At 30.0% G+C, this 16877-nt stretch overlaps 1 protein-coding gene across 3 annotated transcripts in view; it reads right to left on the bottom strand.

Annotated features, from left to right (window-relative positions):
- LOC111623971 (kinesin-related protein 9-like) overlaps positions 1 to 16877 on the bottom strand; it is a 100848-nt gene that overhangs the window by 17177 nt on the left and 66794 nt on the right. For all 3 annotated transcript variants that reach the window (XM_023366713.1, XM_023366714.1, XM_023366712.1), the window contains exon 3: positions 8178 to 8787. In XM_023366713.1, coding sequence (XP_023222481.1) covers positions 8178 to 8787 — 610 coding nt within the window. The remainder of the gene's footprint in view (positions 1 to 8177; positions 8788 to 16877) is intronic.

The following is a 16877-nucleotide window of genomic DNA, read 5'->3' as shown; positions in this document are numbered from 1 at the left end:
AGGCAAAACAAAAATGTTGGCACAATAATATGTAATTGATACAAATTATAACTGATTCTACTTATAAATCTTAGTTAACAGTAGTCATTATAACTTCTAATTACTGTAAAAATCTAATTTCATGCATTGTATTTTTACCTTAAATTTATCAGTGTAAGAAAAACAGTGGCAACTAATATATAGGGTGATAATAAATTTAAAAAGTAATTGTTTAGAGCTCTCTGTGGAATAAAATTATTAGGCAAATCTCAACCATATTTGATATAAATATTTTGTCAAGTATACAATTTCAATTTTTGGAGAAAAATTTCAGTTCAAAATTAATATACAGTAAAAACTCGCTTAATGAGCACTTCACATAACGAGTATTTCGCATAAGTGACAAAAAGAGAGAAAGTCCCGATTGTGCTCATGCTCCATCAGTCTATGTTTAGCACTCGTTCCGCTAGCATCTTACTTTGCTTGTGATCAGATATTTTTCCAAACTTGTGTTCACACATATTAAGTATAAACATCAATAACCATAGCCTGTTATATTATAAACACACCAAACAATATTCCAAATTCTTGGGTTATATAAAGGCTACAATTAAATATTAGAAATTAAAATATCACGTACCTTAGAACCTTTAACTGATGCGAAATAAAAATTTAATAGTACAAACGTTTTCAGACCCCTCCTGGGTCCATCTTCAGGCAAAAATCGTTTGAAGATTAACGAAGTACGAAAAATATTCGTTTAGAACGATTTTTTAAAATCGAAAAGATAGAACGGAATCACGTGATCTATATCTGTGAACGTCATATCTTCTACGTCATATTCACAGATATTTAAATATTTTCCCTCGTTTTTAAGATTTTATGAATAACTTTGTTGTTAAGCCCATAAAATATATCACATAATTTTAGATAACCCATTTACTTCCTTTCTTTTAGGATTATGACGTACTTAAACCTCCTGTTGTAATAGGGCCTGCCATGCCAAAGAAAGAGAGATCTCATCTCTAGAATCGATCGGTGATGTAGTGTTGTATGCCTTGCATAATTCTATCTGCTCCAGCCATTTGAGATGGTCTAAATATGAGGTGGTGGTGATTAATTTAGTATTTGAAAAGGTTTGAAAATTTAGCATATAAGGGTACTCTACGAACATGCATACCTGACCTGGAAAGATTGGTGCTAGGCATGTCGGATATTCAAAAGGAATACTATAGATGGTTAGCTACATGCAAGCTAAAGAACGGAAAAGATTCAGTACAGATGATCGGTTTCAGAGAAGACCTTACACGCACAGCTAAATGGATCCGCAGTAATAACCTTACTTTAATCAGGGCGGATAAATCCAAGACTTTAGTGATCATGAGGAGGGAAACTTATGAAAAGGGCCTTAGAGACTATATTGATGATACAGAATGCGTGGAAGCGGAGAACAACGCCATAGACAAATTGCATTCTAGGGTGAAACGATTCTCCAACACAAAATTAGCATCAAGATTAGGTATGCGGAATATAGTCATGGATGCACCTGACACCCCCAAGTTATTTGCATATGCAAAAATTCACAAACAAGACCAGAAATTGAGACCGATTGTAGACAAGGCCAAGTCCCCTACACGCATGTTAGAAGTCTCTTTACACAAAATGATTGCACCACATTTAGAAGGATACAGATACACGATATCTAACGCGGTTGAATTAGCAAAGCTCCTCAAGAACACTGAACATCCCAGCTTTATTACGATCCTGGATTTCCGATCACTATATCCTTCGATCGAGATTCCTCCATGTTTTTGCAGCATCAGGGACTTACTGTTTACAATAGTAGGCAATGAAGAATTCCACCAACAAGTGTTAGAGTTGTCCCACTTGGTTTGTTATAGCTCGATCTTTCAGTTCGGAGGTCTTACGTACACGCAAGGTAAAGGGGTCCCCATGGGCAGTACTGTCTCCGGGGATCTATGTGAGCTAGTAATCAGAGAATTAGAGAGAAAAATACTTCCGAACTTCCTCCAAAACATCATAATTTATAAACGTTACGTTGACGACATCATTGTTCTCTGGAGAGACTCTCCGAACATCACCCAATTCGTGGATCAAATGAATAACAATCCATATGGTCTTACCCTGGAGGTCGAACAACACAGCGACTCATCGGTGCATTTTCTGGATTTGAATATTGACTTTGGAGGACCGATCATACACACCTCCGTGTACCGCAAACCATCAGACATTCCAACTTATATCCCGGCAGACTCATGTGACCCTGTGCAATACAAGATGGCGGCATTCAGGGCTCTAGTTAAAAGGGCTCACACACACTCTTCCACTCAAGAGGCCTTAGAACAGGAAATACAATACCTATACGAAGTGGCCAAACAACACGGATACCATAACATCATACAAAAAATGTCGCAACGGTTCGGAGAAACGATGTCTCCTTCTAAAAGAATTAATTCAATAGGTGCTAACCAAAAGGAGGATAAACCGAGGATGTCAGTTACTTACAACCCACTGTTGAAATCAATACATAATAGAATCGCACGGCAGAAAGGTATTTCCCTAACCTTCAGAAGATGCCCAACCATATTTGGTATTCTACGTAATGGAAAAGACAAATCTAAGGAAGAAAGAATGCCGGGGGTATACAAAGTGCCACTCAGGGATCATCGTTTTGGAAAGGATTTAATTTACATAGGCTCAACAAAACGAGCTGTTGGGATCAGATTGAAAGAACATATGCGTGACATCCAGCAAAATAAATGTACCACTTCCTTATCAACTTACGCGTCTGATCCAGAAATAACTGCGGACTTTTCAAATGCTAAATTAATCACCACCACCTCATATTTAGACCATCTCAAATGGCTGGAGCAGATAGAATTATGCAAGGCATACAACACTACATCACCGATCAATTCCAGAGATGAGATCTCTCTTTCTTTGGCATGGCAGGCCCTATTACAACAGGAGGTTTAAGTATGTCATAATCCTAAAAGAAAGGAAGTAAATGGGTTATCTAAAATTATGTGATATATTTTATGGGCTTAACAACAAAGTTATTCATAAAATCTTAAAAACGAGGGAAAATATTTAAATATCTGTGAATATGACGTAGAAGATATGACGTTCACAGATATAGATCACGTGATTCCGTTCTATCTTTTCGATTTTAAAAAATCGTTCTAAACGAATATTTTTCGTACTTCGTTAATCTTCAAACGATTTTTGCCTGAAGATGGACCCAGGAGGGGTCTGAAAACGTTTGTACTATTAAATTTTTTATTTCGCATCGGTTAAAGGTTCTAAGGTATGTGATATTTTGTTAAATCCGATGTGCAGATGATAATTATTATTATTAGAAATTAATTAATTTTACTAGAGGTAGGCAGTTATGCTACCATCTTATTAAATTTAATGACCAATTCCAAATTAAATTTTAGAAATGTCTAAATTAAAAATCAATTATTTATAATTATTAAATTTAATTTGGTTTGGTTGTTTGAGACATATTTTTTCGATTTTTTTCTTTTCTGCAAATCGAATTTGTATTACAGGTTGATTCATTCCGTGCTAGAAGAAAAGATGAGAATGATTCACGCTTCTTAACAGTGTATATTGTATAATTTTCTTCGAATAAACATTATACATAAAATATTTGAGTATTTTTTCAGTGTGGAACACATTATTGTATTTTACGTTAATTTCTATGGGAAAAATTGTTTCACATTACGAGCAAGATTCTGGAATAAATTATGTTCGTTAAGCAAGGTTCCACTGTAATTACATTATGTTAATTTTGGACAGGACATTAAGGAAATTTAATATTATAATATTAAATCCCCTTAATATGCATATTATTTATGTTTTTTTTAATGAATTTTGGAAGTTAAGGAACAAAGTGTAATAATTTTATTTCAGTTATAAATATGATTACAGATATGAATGTGGAATTGACATAGGATTAAGCAAAGTGAGCACCATTGAGTGTTTACCTGTCAAAGAATTGTGAAGAATGTTTTGTAACTCCTTTTATACTTGAAATTTATTATAAAACATATATCTGCACAATAAGTATATAGGAGCACCAAATTTTGCCTTATAGGCAAAATTTTGGAATAAAATTTTTTTTCCTGAAAATTAAAACTGCTTAATGAGAACAGCAAACAAACCAAGTAAGGATGAGATTTACTGAATAGTTTCTTCTACAGACAGCCTATCTACTCTAGTTATGATCAACTTATGTGTTAATAAAATACTACAATAAAATGTATTATTATTTTTAATAAATTTTCAAAAGCAATTTAACAATTTTCTTAGTTTTTTTTTTTTTTAATTTAATGCCAAACAGCCTGCTGGATTTGTTGAACTCTATTAAAATTTATTTGGATTTGTTTTTAAATTTTCTTAACATTTTAATATTTCTTTAAGGTTTTATCCTATTTATTTATTTTATAAAATTTTGTTTCTACATCCAGAAACAAGATCAAAGATCAAGATCATATCTGACTAAAAACATTTATTTCCTAAAATTTTAGCAGAAAATTATTCTTAAAGCTAGAACTACTAAATAATTGAAGACAAACTGATCTTTCTTAAAAAGGAAAAGTACAAAAGGTCAGTTTGTTGTCACTCATTTATTCCTTTTTTAAAAGTATTGATTGACTGAACTAAGCAGTGGCTTGATTTCTAGTTTATTTAACATAAACTAGATAAATTAAAACTACTTTTTCCTTCAATTTCTACAAGCAAATATTCAATTACTTTGAAAGAAAAATTTGTACATACATTAGCTGTTTTTCAATTTTAAAATCTTTGTTTAATGCATATTTTATACATAACATAGTACTATATACTTGTTCTTTTCAAGAAATTGTTTACACCCATTCATTCTTTAAAATAAATGCTTAGTATTATACTGTTCATTATTGGATTGTTTTCTACATTTGTTAATACTCTCTTGATTTATGTATTTTTGGAATACATTATTTATTATTTTAATTAACTCAAAGACTGTTAGTTTCCTTTGTATCAAATTTTAATTTACATTATTTATCTTCTGATTAAGTTTATTCACAATGAATTCTGCAACTACATAATCTTTGAAAACTGTTCATTTTACTTTATAGAAATAGTCTTATGAAATAAAATAAATATTTGATTTTTCATATAATTAGTAAAGTTTACAGAAAACCAATTGTATTATAATAGATTTATTTCATTTTCTCAATTTTTCTACACAGATGAGTTTTATCATTCTAAAAGTAAAAATCCAGAAATGAATTGCAAAACTTTCCCAGATTTGTCATGAAAGTTATGCAACTCATTGCTGAATTTTTAAATGTAGGCTGCTATTTCGGGAAAATTTTATAACACAAAATCATCAAGTCTTACCCTAGCCAAAATACAACACAAAAGGATTTAAACATAGAACATGAAGGGTCACAAGTTACATACTCCAAAATTTAATAGCATTAATGCTTATTAATACAAGTTAGCATGTCAAATTTTGTTTCTTAATTTTTACCCCATCCTAAAATATTAAACAAAATAGATACCAACACAAACATGTGCAGAATTTCTTCCCCCTTTTTTACTTTTTGGGTTCAGGAGGAATTGAAACTTCAAGATTTGCAAAAAACCTGGAGGGTCAAATTTCATTATTACAATACCTTCCCATGTTAAATACAAAACAGCTGGGAAAGTAGTATTAGAAAAAGTGTAATTTTTGTTGTGCTTCCAATAAAGTAGGTTTCTTATAAATTACTATTTTTCGTAAATTTTCCAAACACATCTTTCTATTTTCATACAAATCAAAAACTAATACAGTAGAGCATCGATTTTCCGAATCAATTGGGGACTGGGGTTGTTCATATAACTGATATTTCGGATAACCGATTTATGTACGAAAAAATAGTTTAACGTATTCGATGTTACAATTTTTATCTGTTGCATGTCGCTTTGCGTTGAATTTTTGTTGATGTTATGCCTAACAAAGACTATTGTATCGTTATTTTTTATTTTGTTTGTACAAAATAAAAAATACATTGAAAAATATAAAAACAATAAAAAATTATACTTCAGATGTTAATTTAGTATAAAAAACATAAAATATTTGAGTTGCCCAAGACATAGCCAAAGATTGAAGCGCCACAGCACTGGCGAAAATTTAAATTTGCCGACTGGAATTCTTTCGAATGATTGACTTTCAGAAAATCGATGCTCTACTGTAAATGTATCTAAATTTTAAAAGAATAACTTCTTTACATTTAACAAAGCTGATTTTTTTTAAGTTATGATGTAGTCTTTTTACAAATATAAACATCCAAACCTAATAGCCTTATATTAAAGCCGAATTATATCAGGCTATATTACTACTAAATATTAATACTTACCAGTAATCTAGCCCAATATAATTTGGCAATCCTTTGGCTTTAATATGTAGTCTTTTTATTAAGAAATATAAGTTAAATATTATGTAAAAAACAATTCAAAATCAAATTACAAAATTAAAAAAAGTTATTCAAAAAGAATCTAAAAATATCATTATTACATACCTATTTGTACATAAACTAAAATAAAAAATAAATGATCTATTATTTATGTTAAAACTGAATAATAGTATATATTTTAAAAAATAATAATAATTTTATTTTTTTATACCTACTATTTTTTGGTAATTTCTGGCTAACAAATAAAGAATAATGTGAGATCCAGGGGACCAGAAACTTCCCTCAAAAATGAGAGTCATAGCAGGACTCTCATTTTTGAGGGAAGTTCCTGTCATTTATGAGGGAAATGTTAACTTTGATACTAATTCAACAAGGAATATCCTTGTTGCTTCTTCCCACAAATTGTCCCTGATGATTGGACAATTGAAATAGAATAAATAGGACCAACCATGACAGACTAGGGCACAGAAACCCAGTTGAGACCTTCACACCCTAGTGTTTCTCACCAACCCTCTGAAAATTCCCATCTGAAGTCAATGCAGAAACAAAAGAATTTTTCTCCAGAAGAAAAAAAAAGAGAATTATAAAAAGATTTACAGGTAATATAATTTTGTTGTAAACTCTCTCTCTATCCATTGGATAGAAATAGGGAAAAGTAGCATAATTCCTGTAAATTTTTAGAAAATCCATATAATCATAGTTTCCATTTAAATACGTTAAAACTTGATTTTTGTTGTTGTTAATCTCAATTTATATTTTGTTATCAGTATTAATAAATTTGAAATTTTATTTGGATATTGAGTATGTCTGGTTTCATAAATATTTAAGATCTAACTCCATTGTCTTACTCGTGTTATAACAATGAACATTCCCTCCTTTTTTACTTCTTGTTGATCAACACATAAATTAGAGTGCGTTAAAATTATTCTAACTGGTGTCAGAAATCCTGACATTTTATTAAAATTATATTTATGACCATCTTGTACACATGTGATGGGGCTGACTGGAGCCCTGTAAATTCACAATAAAAATAAAAAAAACAGAGAAGTTAATAAATTAACAAATGTCTACAATAACCAAACAATAATGTAAAATATGATAACCTGCTTATATAAAAAATGAAAAAATCTAAATAAAGAGTTACATTATTTACAAAATATACAGTAAACAAACTATCACACACAAAATTTTTTTAACCAGTAACTGAACTTTAACGTAATTTCCAATGTTTTTGGCCTTGGTTAAAAAGGTTTTGTGTGTGATAGTTTGTTCACTCCAGTAAGTTGAGAAGAAGACTGTTATAATATACAGTAAACAAAATATTAAATCTAACTACCATAGAGACAAACTGATTGTGCCAGACAAAAGAATCTTTCTCTGGAAGTTATTGAAAATCTATTTGTAGAAAATGGGAGAGAGAGTGAAAGTGATGTAGTGATCAATAAAAAGAACTGAAACAATATTTAAAAATATAGATTCAAGTAGATTTAAACTTTTTATAAATAGTTTTAAATAAACTGCAGCTATTTTAATAGAAATATAATTTTAGGAATCAATTAAAATGAATTATAAAATAATCTAAAAAATTATTAAATTAATTCTAAAAGTGATGATCTACTTTTAATCAAATTCTTCTACCACTAAGAAAAATGCTTAAACATAATAAATAAAATGTTAATTTTTATGTATTATTTTAAAATTTATAAATATTAACAAAAACCTACATACCGTTTTCATTTCTGACGGCAAGAAATTCGCCTTTGTTGAAAACGATTATCTTATCTTCTGCAGTCTTTGGAGAATGACGTAGAATGGGAGGAATAATTGTGGGTGGTGGCGGTGACTGAAAAGGTTGATATTGTAGTCGAATTCGTTTACTTGATCTTGGGATGGAATTTTCTGTTTCTGGAGTGGCTGTGCGTTTAGGACGCTTTTTATTAATGGAGGGAGAAGACTGAGATGGATGTTTATTTGATTTAACACTAGAACTATTTTCTAACATTGTTAAAGATGTATTTTCTGATGAAGAGGAAGCATTCTGTAAAGACTGGGAAACACTGTGCACAGAGGAAGAACGCTTAGTTGACTGAGTCTGTAAATGAGATGTAGATACCGAATTTTTAACTGGCCTTCTCTCGTTAACAGCTGTATGTGCTGGAGGAGATTGGCGTGTGGCACGTCTCTCAGTAGAAGGTGACGTTTTACTTGTATTTGAAGTTACCCCCGGCGAATGTCTTCGGAGACGACTACTGCCTGATGTGTGACGAGTTGATCTACCTTCTTGTATGGCTGATGGGGTGGCAGGTTTTATAATGGGTCTTTCTGATAATTTTCCATTCTGAGNTAAAACAATCTTAAAAGATAACTTTTTATTATTATTCAAATAATGAAAATAAAATATAGCTGATTTTAAATTCATACTTTTTTGGTGTGTGTGTGGAACACTCGGGGCAAGTTTGCAGAACATAGGTTATTAACCATTGATCTGATAAATTTAAATTCTAAAATATTATTTAATTGCAAATAAAAATACATATCTATTACACTAAACAAATATTAAAATGTGTTCCTTCCCACACACTCAATGAAATTCTTTTGAATAGTCTCTCTTATGTATAAGTTTACATCTTTTATTAATACTGATTAGTGTATTTCTTACATTTAAAACTTTTTGTAACTAAAATTTACATATTTAATCAACATAAGTTGATGTCTATGTTTTGGGATGATTTACATTACTGATTGAGCATATCCACACAGAATAACTGACCCAAGTATGAAAGCATTCAAAAACATGAGAAATTTTTAAAATACAAATAATTTACAAGCAATCATAACTGATTTCAACAAAATAATTTTAAAACATTTTAACAGTATGACAGTTAAAAATATTGATTGGAATGAATGAGTTTCCAATAACAACTGAAAGCATTGTTACTGCTATTAATAGTAATTTATTTTTAAATAAAATGCAAGAATATAACATGAAAAATTATATCCTTAAAGTGTGTCATGAGAAAAAGATGAGAGCATATTTTGAATCCAAACATTAATTCATTTGCATATAAATTTTGATGAGAAATTAGAATGTCTAATTTGTTAATTTTACTGTTGAAATGTTAGATCAGTGGTTCTCAACCTATGTTCTGCAAACATGCCCAGAGTGTTCCACACACACACACACAAAAAATGTTTTTAAAACTTTTTATTGCAAATTTATTCCGATATACTACAACAAAGTACATTATTTGTAGAAAATTCCTTGTTTACTATTTTACACAAGTCAAAGTTTATTAGTTCACTGCTTTGATGTTTCATGAGAATAGTATACCTGTTCCTTATTGATTTTTGAATACAGTATATTAATTTAGTGCTCCGCATTATAAAAAAAATATATGAATGGTGTTCTGCATCCTCAGAAAGGTTGAGAACTACTGTGTTAGATAATTAATCTGATAAATGAAATTAATAAATTAGACTGTCACAAGACTGCAAGACACATAGTAAACATGACTTCATCAAGGTCAAATTCCTTCCACCCAACACAATTCCATTACTGCAACCAATGGATCAGCAAGTGATTTCCAATTTTAAAAAGCTGTATACCAAGGCACTGTTTACCATGTGTTTTCAGGTTACCAATGATACCGACTTAACTCTTAGAGCTTTTTGGAAGGAGCATTTTAACATCCTGCATTGTATCAATCTTATTGACAAAGCCTGGAATGAGGTCTCTCACTGCACTTTGCAATCGGCCTGGAGGAAACTTTGGCCAACTTGTGTCCCAGAGCGAAACTTTCAGGAATTTGAAGAAGAGAGCTCTCCTGATGTAGTGCATGAAATTGTGTCCATTGGCAAGAGTTTGAGAGTAGAGGTAGATGATGCAGATGTGGAGGAGTTGCTGGAAGACCATCAAAATGAACTAACAACAGAAGAGCTGGTTGCCATACAGGAAGAACAGATGAAAGTCTTACAAGAAGAGCATTCGCCAGAGGAAGAGGCTAGGGAAGAAATCACCAGTACTGATATGAAGGAAATTTGCTGAAAATGGAATGATGTGCAGGAATTTATCGAAGCACCGTCTTAACAAAGTTGTGGCTAATAGGATCGTTAATTTAATGAATGACACTGTACTAGTGCATTTTAGAAAAATTTTGATTAAGAGAGTAAGACAATCAACTTTAGACCACTTTCTTGTTCCTTATCAAAAGAGACCTCAACTCGAAGAAACTCCTGATGCAGTGATACCCGATATTTTTATGGAGGGGGATTCCTCTTCCAAGCATTAAGCTCTGTAGAAACAAAGGTATGTACAGTGCTACTTTATTAAATAAAGTTTACATATTTGTTGCTGTAATGATAGATACTACGTTTTCTTATATTTTCATCAAAGAAAACCCATTTTACAAATAAAATTACAAAAATACTGATGGCTAGAATGGATTAATTGTATTTGCATTAATTTCTATGGGAAAAATTGCTTCGGTTAACAAACAGACTCGTGGAACAGATTACGTTCATTAACCAGGGTTCCACTGTACAGTACCTTTGTATGCTATTACAGAAACCATACACTTTACAAATTATTAAAGAATGGCAAAGATAGGTAAACAGCAAAAGGGCAACCAGAACATCAATATACTCCAATCCTATCACAGATGGAAGATTTAACCAACAATTAATGTATATTGGTTCTACAATAGATCTTTAACAAGCAGACTGGCAGAGCAAAAACATAATATTGGTACCAATAATCCAGTAACTCATTTAGTACAATGTGACATAGCCTGGGATATCTGCAAACCTTAACAAGGTTAAATTATTACGGCATGTGTGCAATGAACACAAACTACAAACATTAGAAATATTACAAATATTTAAGGCCACATTAAAAAGAAAATGTATAAATCAAAGACTGTGAATCTCTATTGACCACATGGCAATCTTTACATGATAATCTGTGAAAACATTTCATTACAAGATAGGCAAATCAACCATAACACACACACACACACAATATATATATTAAAACTATAGTATAATATATATATATTATACTATAGTTTTTTTAAATTATGATTGTAATTATGAATGCAAGAGAAATATAGGATGTTCTGTATCTTAAAAATTAAATAACATCACTTAGGAATAACAACACAATACAATTTCAATTTCAAACTTTACCAAATTGAAGCTAGTGTGAAACCTGATACAGGTTTTTAAAATATGCTGAAAATGTGTGTGTTCTCAATAAATTTATATGCTGGAAATGCAAGTATGAGGTAGAGATTTTCAGGTTNTTTTCGTTTTATCTTCTCACTTTCGAAATCCTCCTCCTGGTACCTTTGGGAAAGTCTCTTCGGTATCACTTGCTTTCACATATATATATATTTATATATACTTTATCTTTATATATATATATAATGTATATATGTATTTAAGAAGAGTAACAAGTAGACGTTTACCACCTTTCCAATTATCGTTTACAGTTTGTCATCGTGAAACACCTGAGACAGGTGTACTAAAATTTTTGCAAACTTTTAAGTCCACAGGTGTTTGGCAAAGTTGCTATAACGTTGAGCTTTTACTGCTGATCAACAACGTCTATTCCGCCACCTAGTGTATGATTGTGGAACTATAGCAACTTCCAACAGCAAATTTCGATTAAAAAATAAAAGAAGAAAAAAGTGACTATTTTATTACAATTATTATATTAAAATATAAACCTACTGGAACGAATGTCCGGCGACGAGTTTCTCGTTCGATGACGCAACGCGTGGACACGAAAGTTTATTATTAGAAAATATTGAATTTCCAATTCCATTAATTCCCAGTAAACACATTTTATGCTAAATGTTAAGTGTCTAAAATATTTAAATGTTCAGTACAGTATAAAAAAAAGAGAAAAATTTTGACATAATTCTCTTTTGTGGAAACAGTGTACAATTTAATTACAAGAGTTTAATAATTCAATCTTTCAATGCAAACAATTATATTACAACATAAAAAATTTATAATCATTTTTTCATTCTATGCAATTTGTGACCAAACATGCTTTATGAATAGATTTAAATAATAAATTTGTTGTTGTTATGACTCCTTTTAATCATGTCATTTAAAATATGACTCACTGTATGCATAATTTCTTGATTACAGATTTCAGTCTAATACATAATAAAACAGAAATCTTTTATTACACATTAGACTGGAAAACTTTTGAAATAACAACACTTTAAAATATTTAGTATGTCACCAAGTTAATTACCGTTAACTGAAATTATCTGTTTACTCAATTAATAAAACAGCACTATTTTATTCGATCATTAATAATGTTACTTGCTAAATAAATTAAAATTTATAGATTTATACTTGATTTTGACTAACTTATTTAAAAAATAAGAATACAAAAATCAATTTTTAAATAGTTTCAGCACTCCTTTCAAAAGATTAAAAATCTTGGAAAGTATAAAAAATTCTAGACAGCTACAAACAATAGACCACATAGAATACATGGATATATTCCAATAAAAAATTCAATAAGAACAAATTGTGCTTCAATGCTAAAGGCAATCTGCCTTCTAATTAAAAATCTCTGATTGAAACACTCATTTAACATAAAATATAGTAATTATTTTTTTAATCTAAAAAAACTCCACTATATATACAGAAATAAAGTAGAAAGATTTAATGGCACTAAAAATTTAAACATATATACATGAAGAGTTGTTCAAGTGCTTTGAAATCAAATGATTTTGCCTCCAGGAATATAACAAATAACATGAACTTGTGAAAAATAATATGGAGGTGAGTGCCCTTCATGATGAGGACATTCATTTTTAAAGCCTTCCTGAGAATGAACTGCTTGATTCAGAAGTACTTGAATGGCTTTCCATGTATACATTTAAATTTTTTGCTCTGTTAAAGCAGAGCAAAAAATTTAAGTATATGGAGCACAGTTCTAAAAACGCTTGGTTCTGAATGTGTATGGTAAAAAATTTCTCCAAATAAAGCAGTTTGTTTACGATGGAGTAGAATAATCTGTTAAATTAAAACTTTTCTCTCTAATTTTTGTAGTCTTCCATCAATTAAAATACTTTAAATATGTATTCTCATATGTTTTGTATTTCAGATTTTCATTATTAATCTTCTTTATTCAAACAAAAACAAACAAACACATTGTTTTTACAACCTTATTTATGCATTGTCTTGAAACATTTAATTTTCAAAATCTAAAATTCTAAAAATTAAAATGTTTCAAGTTGTCTGAACAGAATTTTCAATTCATTTCTTCATTCTTTTTAATTAAAAAATAATAGTGTAAGTACTTGCATACAGACAAAATGTCAATATTTCACTAAAAGCCAGACAAAATTTTATATCTTCTTGGCTTCCAATGTTTTTTTTATATAAAAGTAATCTGTACTTATATTTCCTATAACTCTGAGATCTTAAAATAAATCAAAAAATTGTTTAAATACATTTCTTAATAATAATATCATTCTTAAACATTTGGTTTCACTTCATTTGAAAAACTATATAGTCCATGTTGTTTAAATATATTTATATAACAATATAATTATGTTTGAACAATTTGAATAATATAAAGTTGCAATTTCCAAAATGGAAAAAATATTTAGAATGTAAGTACAAAACTTAAGTCAGAATGAATTAATAGAATAAGGCAATGCAACATTTGAGTGATCTGACAAGAGGTGTGCCTTCCAGGAGAACTTTCTATGGCAAACTGGTCCTATTTAGGTGGTAGAATTGAAGAAAATCAGAAAAATTCCACATAACTAGTTGGTTGGTGAGGCACAAACTTGTGACCAATTATTCGTGTTCTGAAGTTTTATCCACTCAGTCTGATGCAAGTTCTGCCTACTAGTGGCTAATAAAAGTGGTCAAAAATATAATGATACAATTTTAATCCGTGAAATATAGTTAATATTTTTATATTAATACTTTCATGTAATAGAAGTATACATAAATGCATATTGCATATTTTTGAAAAACAAATTCATCAGTAGCTATTTTGATTTTGCTGTCAATGTCAAACATCCTATTATTCAAAATATTATAAAGCAGTCTAAATAAATAAATTCATTGATAATAAAATTTCCTTCTGATTTTCACAACAATGATAAAAATGATAAAATTTCCAAGTAAGAAATTTTGAATACTTTTAGCAACATAAAGCTAGTGTTGTCAGTTCCTAAGTTTTCTCTTAGCTTTATAAGCTATACTTCAAATATACTTAAAGCAATTAAGCAAAAAGAAAAGTTTAAGTATTTGTTTATTTTATTGTTTATATTTTTTATTTGCCTGTAAATAAGTTTCTTCTATTTTCTTTCTTTTTTGATAAAAATCATATTTTAAATGTTCCAGTAAAGTTTGTTGCAAACATCAGGGTTGCAGAGTCGGTAAAAAAACACTTGACTCTGACTCCTGATAATTTTAGTAGGCAGACTCCAACTCCAGCAAAATTAAATACAAAGTCATTTTATGGGGCAGAAGAACTCATAGGGGGGTTACCCTACTCTGAACTCTGAAAGGAGCCCCAGGCATTTACCCAAATACTTCTATAGTATTTTTAGTATTTAACTTAAATTAATATTTATTTGTATAAAAAATTAATTTTTAACAAATATCTAATAAGAGGAGGAAGGAGGTGATAAAATTCTACATCTACATATATTCGACAGCATTTGCACTTCAATCTCACCCTTTCAGAAGAGTTAGTCCAACTAAAAAGTGTGATCTAGCTACTTCAGCCTCTTGTTCAGAAAAGAAAAATATGTACTCTGATCAATTAATCTGGTTCATTCAGAAAAATAAAGTACTTATTATTTACAGCAGGGATAATAAAGGAATGATTCAAAAATATTCAAATTGGGTCAAAATAATTTAACTACTAAACACAAATACTACAAAGAACACTACATATTTAATAAATTAAAATTGATGCATTTTGTATTTAAAATAAATGAATTATAACAAAATAAAATGATTTTTAAAAAATTAAGAAATATATAACAACTTTTCTTTCATTTAAATAAAAGAAACTAAAGTAAATTTAAAATGCTGGAGTTGGAGTTCACACACTTTTTCAGACTCTGGCTCCTCTGGCCAGAAATTCCTCCTGACTCTGAGTCCGACTCTACAGCCCTGGCAAACATAACCACTATGTGATGCTGCAACTATTCAAAACTATTGGTGACAACAATTTCCTAACATGAAAAAGACGGAAGGAAGAAGCTATTAAAATTTATTGTTCTTTTGCTCCAATTTGTCCATTGATTGTGTGTGAGAAGGATGCAATATAGTTTATCATGTGCTTGTGAAATTGTTAATAAGTTAGGGTACGTCCTACGTGGCAGCAACTGCAAACACACTTCTAAGCGGAACAGACAGACTGGTTCAAGCAAATGTGCATGTCCAGAGTAACCACATTTAGCATGTAGTGACCACCAGATAATGCTTCTACACGTGTGTGCAGAAAGCAGCCACCAAGCAAGTTTGATAGATGTTTCCACTGCTTGCACTTTCAAAGAAGAAAATGGCTGATTTTGTAGATGAATGAAAACAGAATGACAAATATATTGTGTGTATATGTTGTATATGCTTTAATTAATAATTTTTACATAATTTAATAATTTCTGATTTAGTAAATGCAATTTTTTAAATTTATTCTATGCAGATTATTTATATTTGTTGTATATCTAGTTAGTAATAACATTTACCTTTCAAATTTACTGTTTTATAATGCTTGTCATATTTTCCATATCAAGCATTCGACAAAGTCATCTTGCCGCCATTTTGTAAACAATACACATTCACTTTGGACAGAAGTCACTCACAAGATGGAAGCTCATACAAAGATTCTGCTTTTGGTTGCTGGATGCTGCCACATAGGACACATACCCTTATAGTAAGAAATACTGAACTTTATAGAAGTTTAATGTACCATTGGTGCACTATTATTGGTATTATTAAATATAAAAATTCTTGTGATTATTATTTCTTCTTAATAGTTCCTCCTTTTCGTATTTCAATTTTTAATTGGTCTTGGTTACAGAAGAGGACATTACTGTCCTAATAACTTTACCTTTTTTTTTATAATATATTAAGTTTTCTTGTATTTTTAGAAATTAATTTTGTTGACAAAAAACTTTTTTTAAAAGGAAACCTTGGCAACTCTACATTAAGCCTAGCATTCTCATGATAAAAGACTGAATTTTTCTAAGTAATGTAGTAATGCTAACATTAGTTTTCAGTTCTTTGGAAATTGTTTTTGTAACTGTTGCTAGTAGTTCTGCTCCAACAATTTACTAGATCCACAAAACTTTTAGCACATAATTTTTCATGAATTTCATTAAATTACAGGTATACCTCGACTTACGTCGTTTCGAGTTACGTCGTTCCCGATTA

This window comes from Centruroides sculpturatus, unplaced genomic scaffold (genome assembly GCF_000671375.1).
Source record: "Centruroides sculpturatus isolate CEXI.00-Female unplaced genomic scaffold, Cexi_2.0 scaffold382, whole genome shotgun sequence".
Taxonomy (NCBI): Eukaryota; Metazoa; Arthropoda; class Arachnida; order Scorpiones; family Buthidae; genus Centruroides; species Centruroides sculpturatus.
Note: the sequence above shows the minus strand (reverse complement) of the source record. Positions and strands in the feature narration are given on the sequence as shown.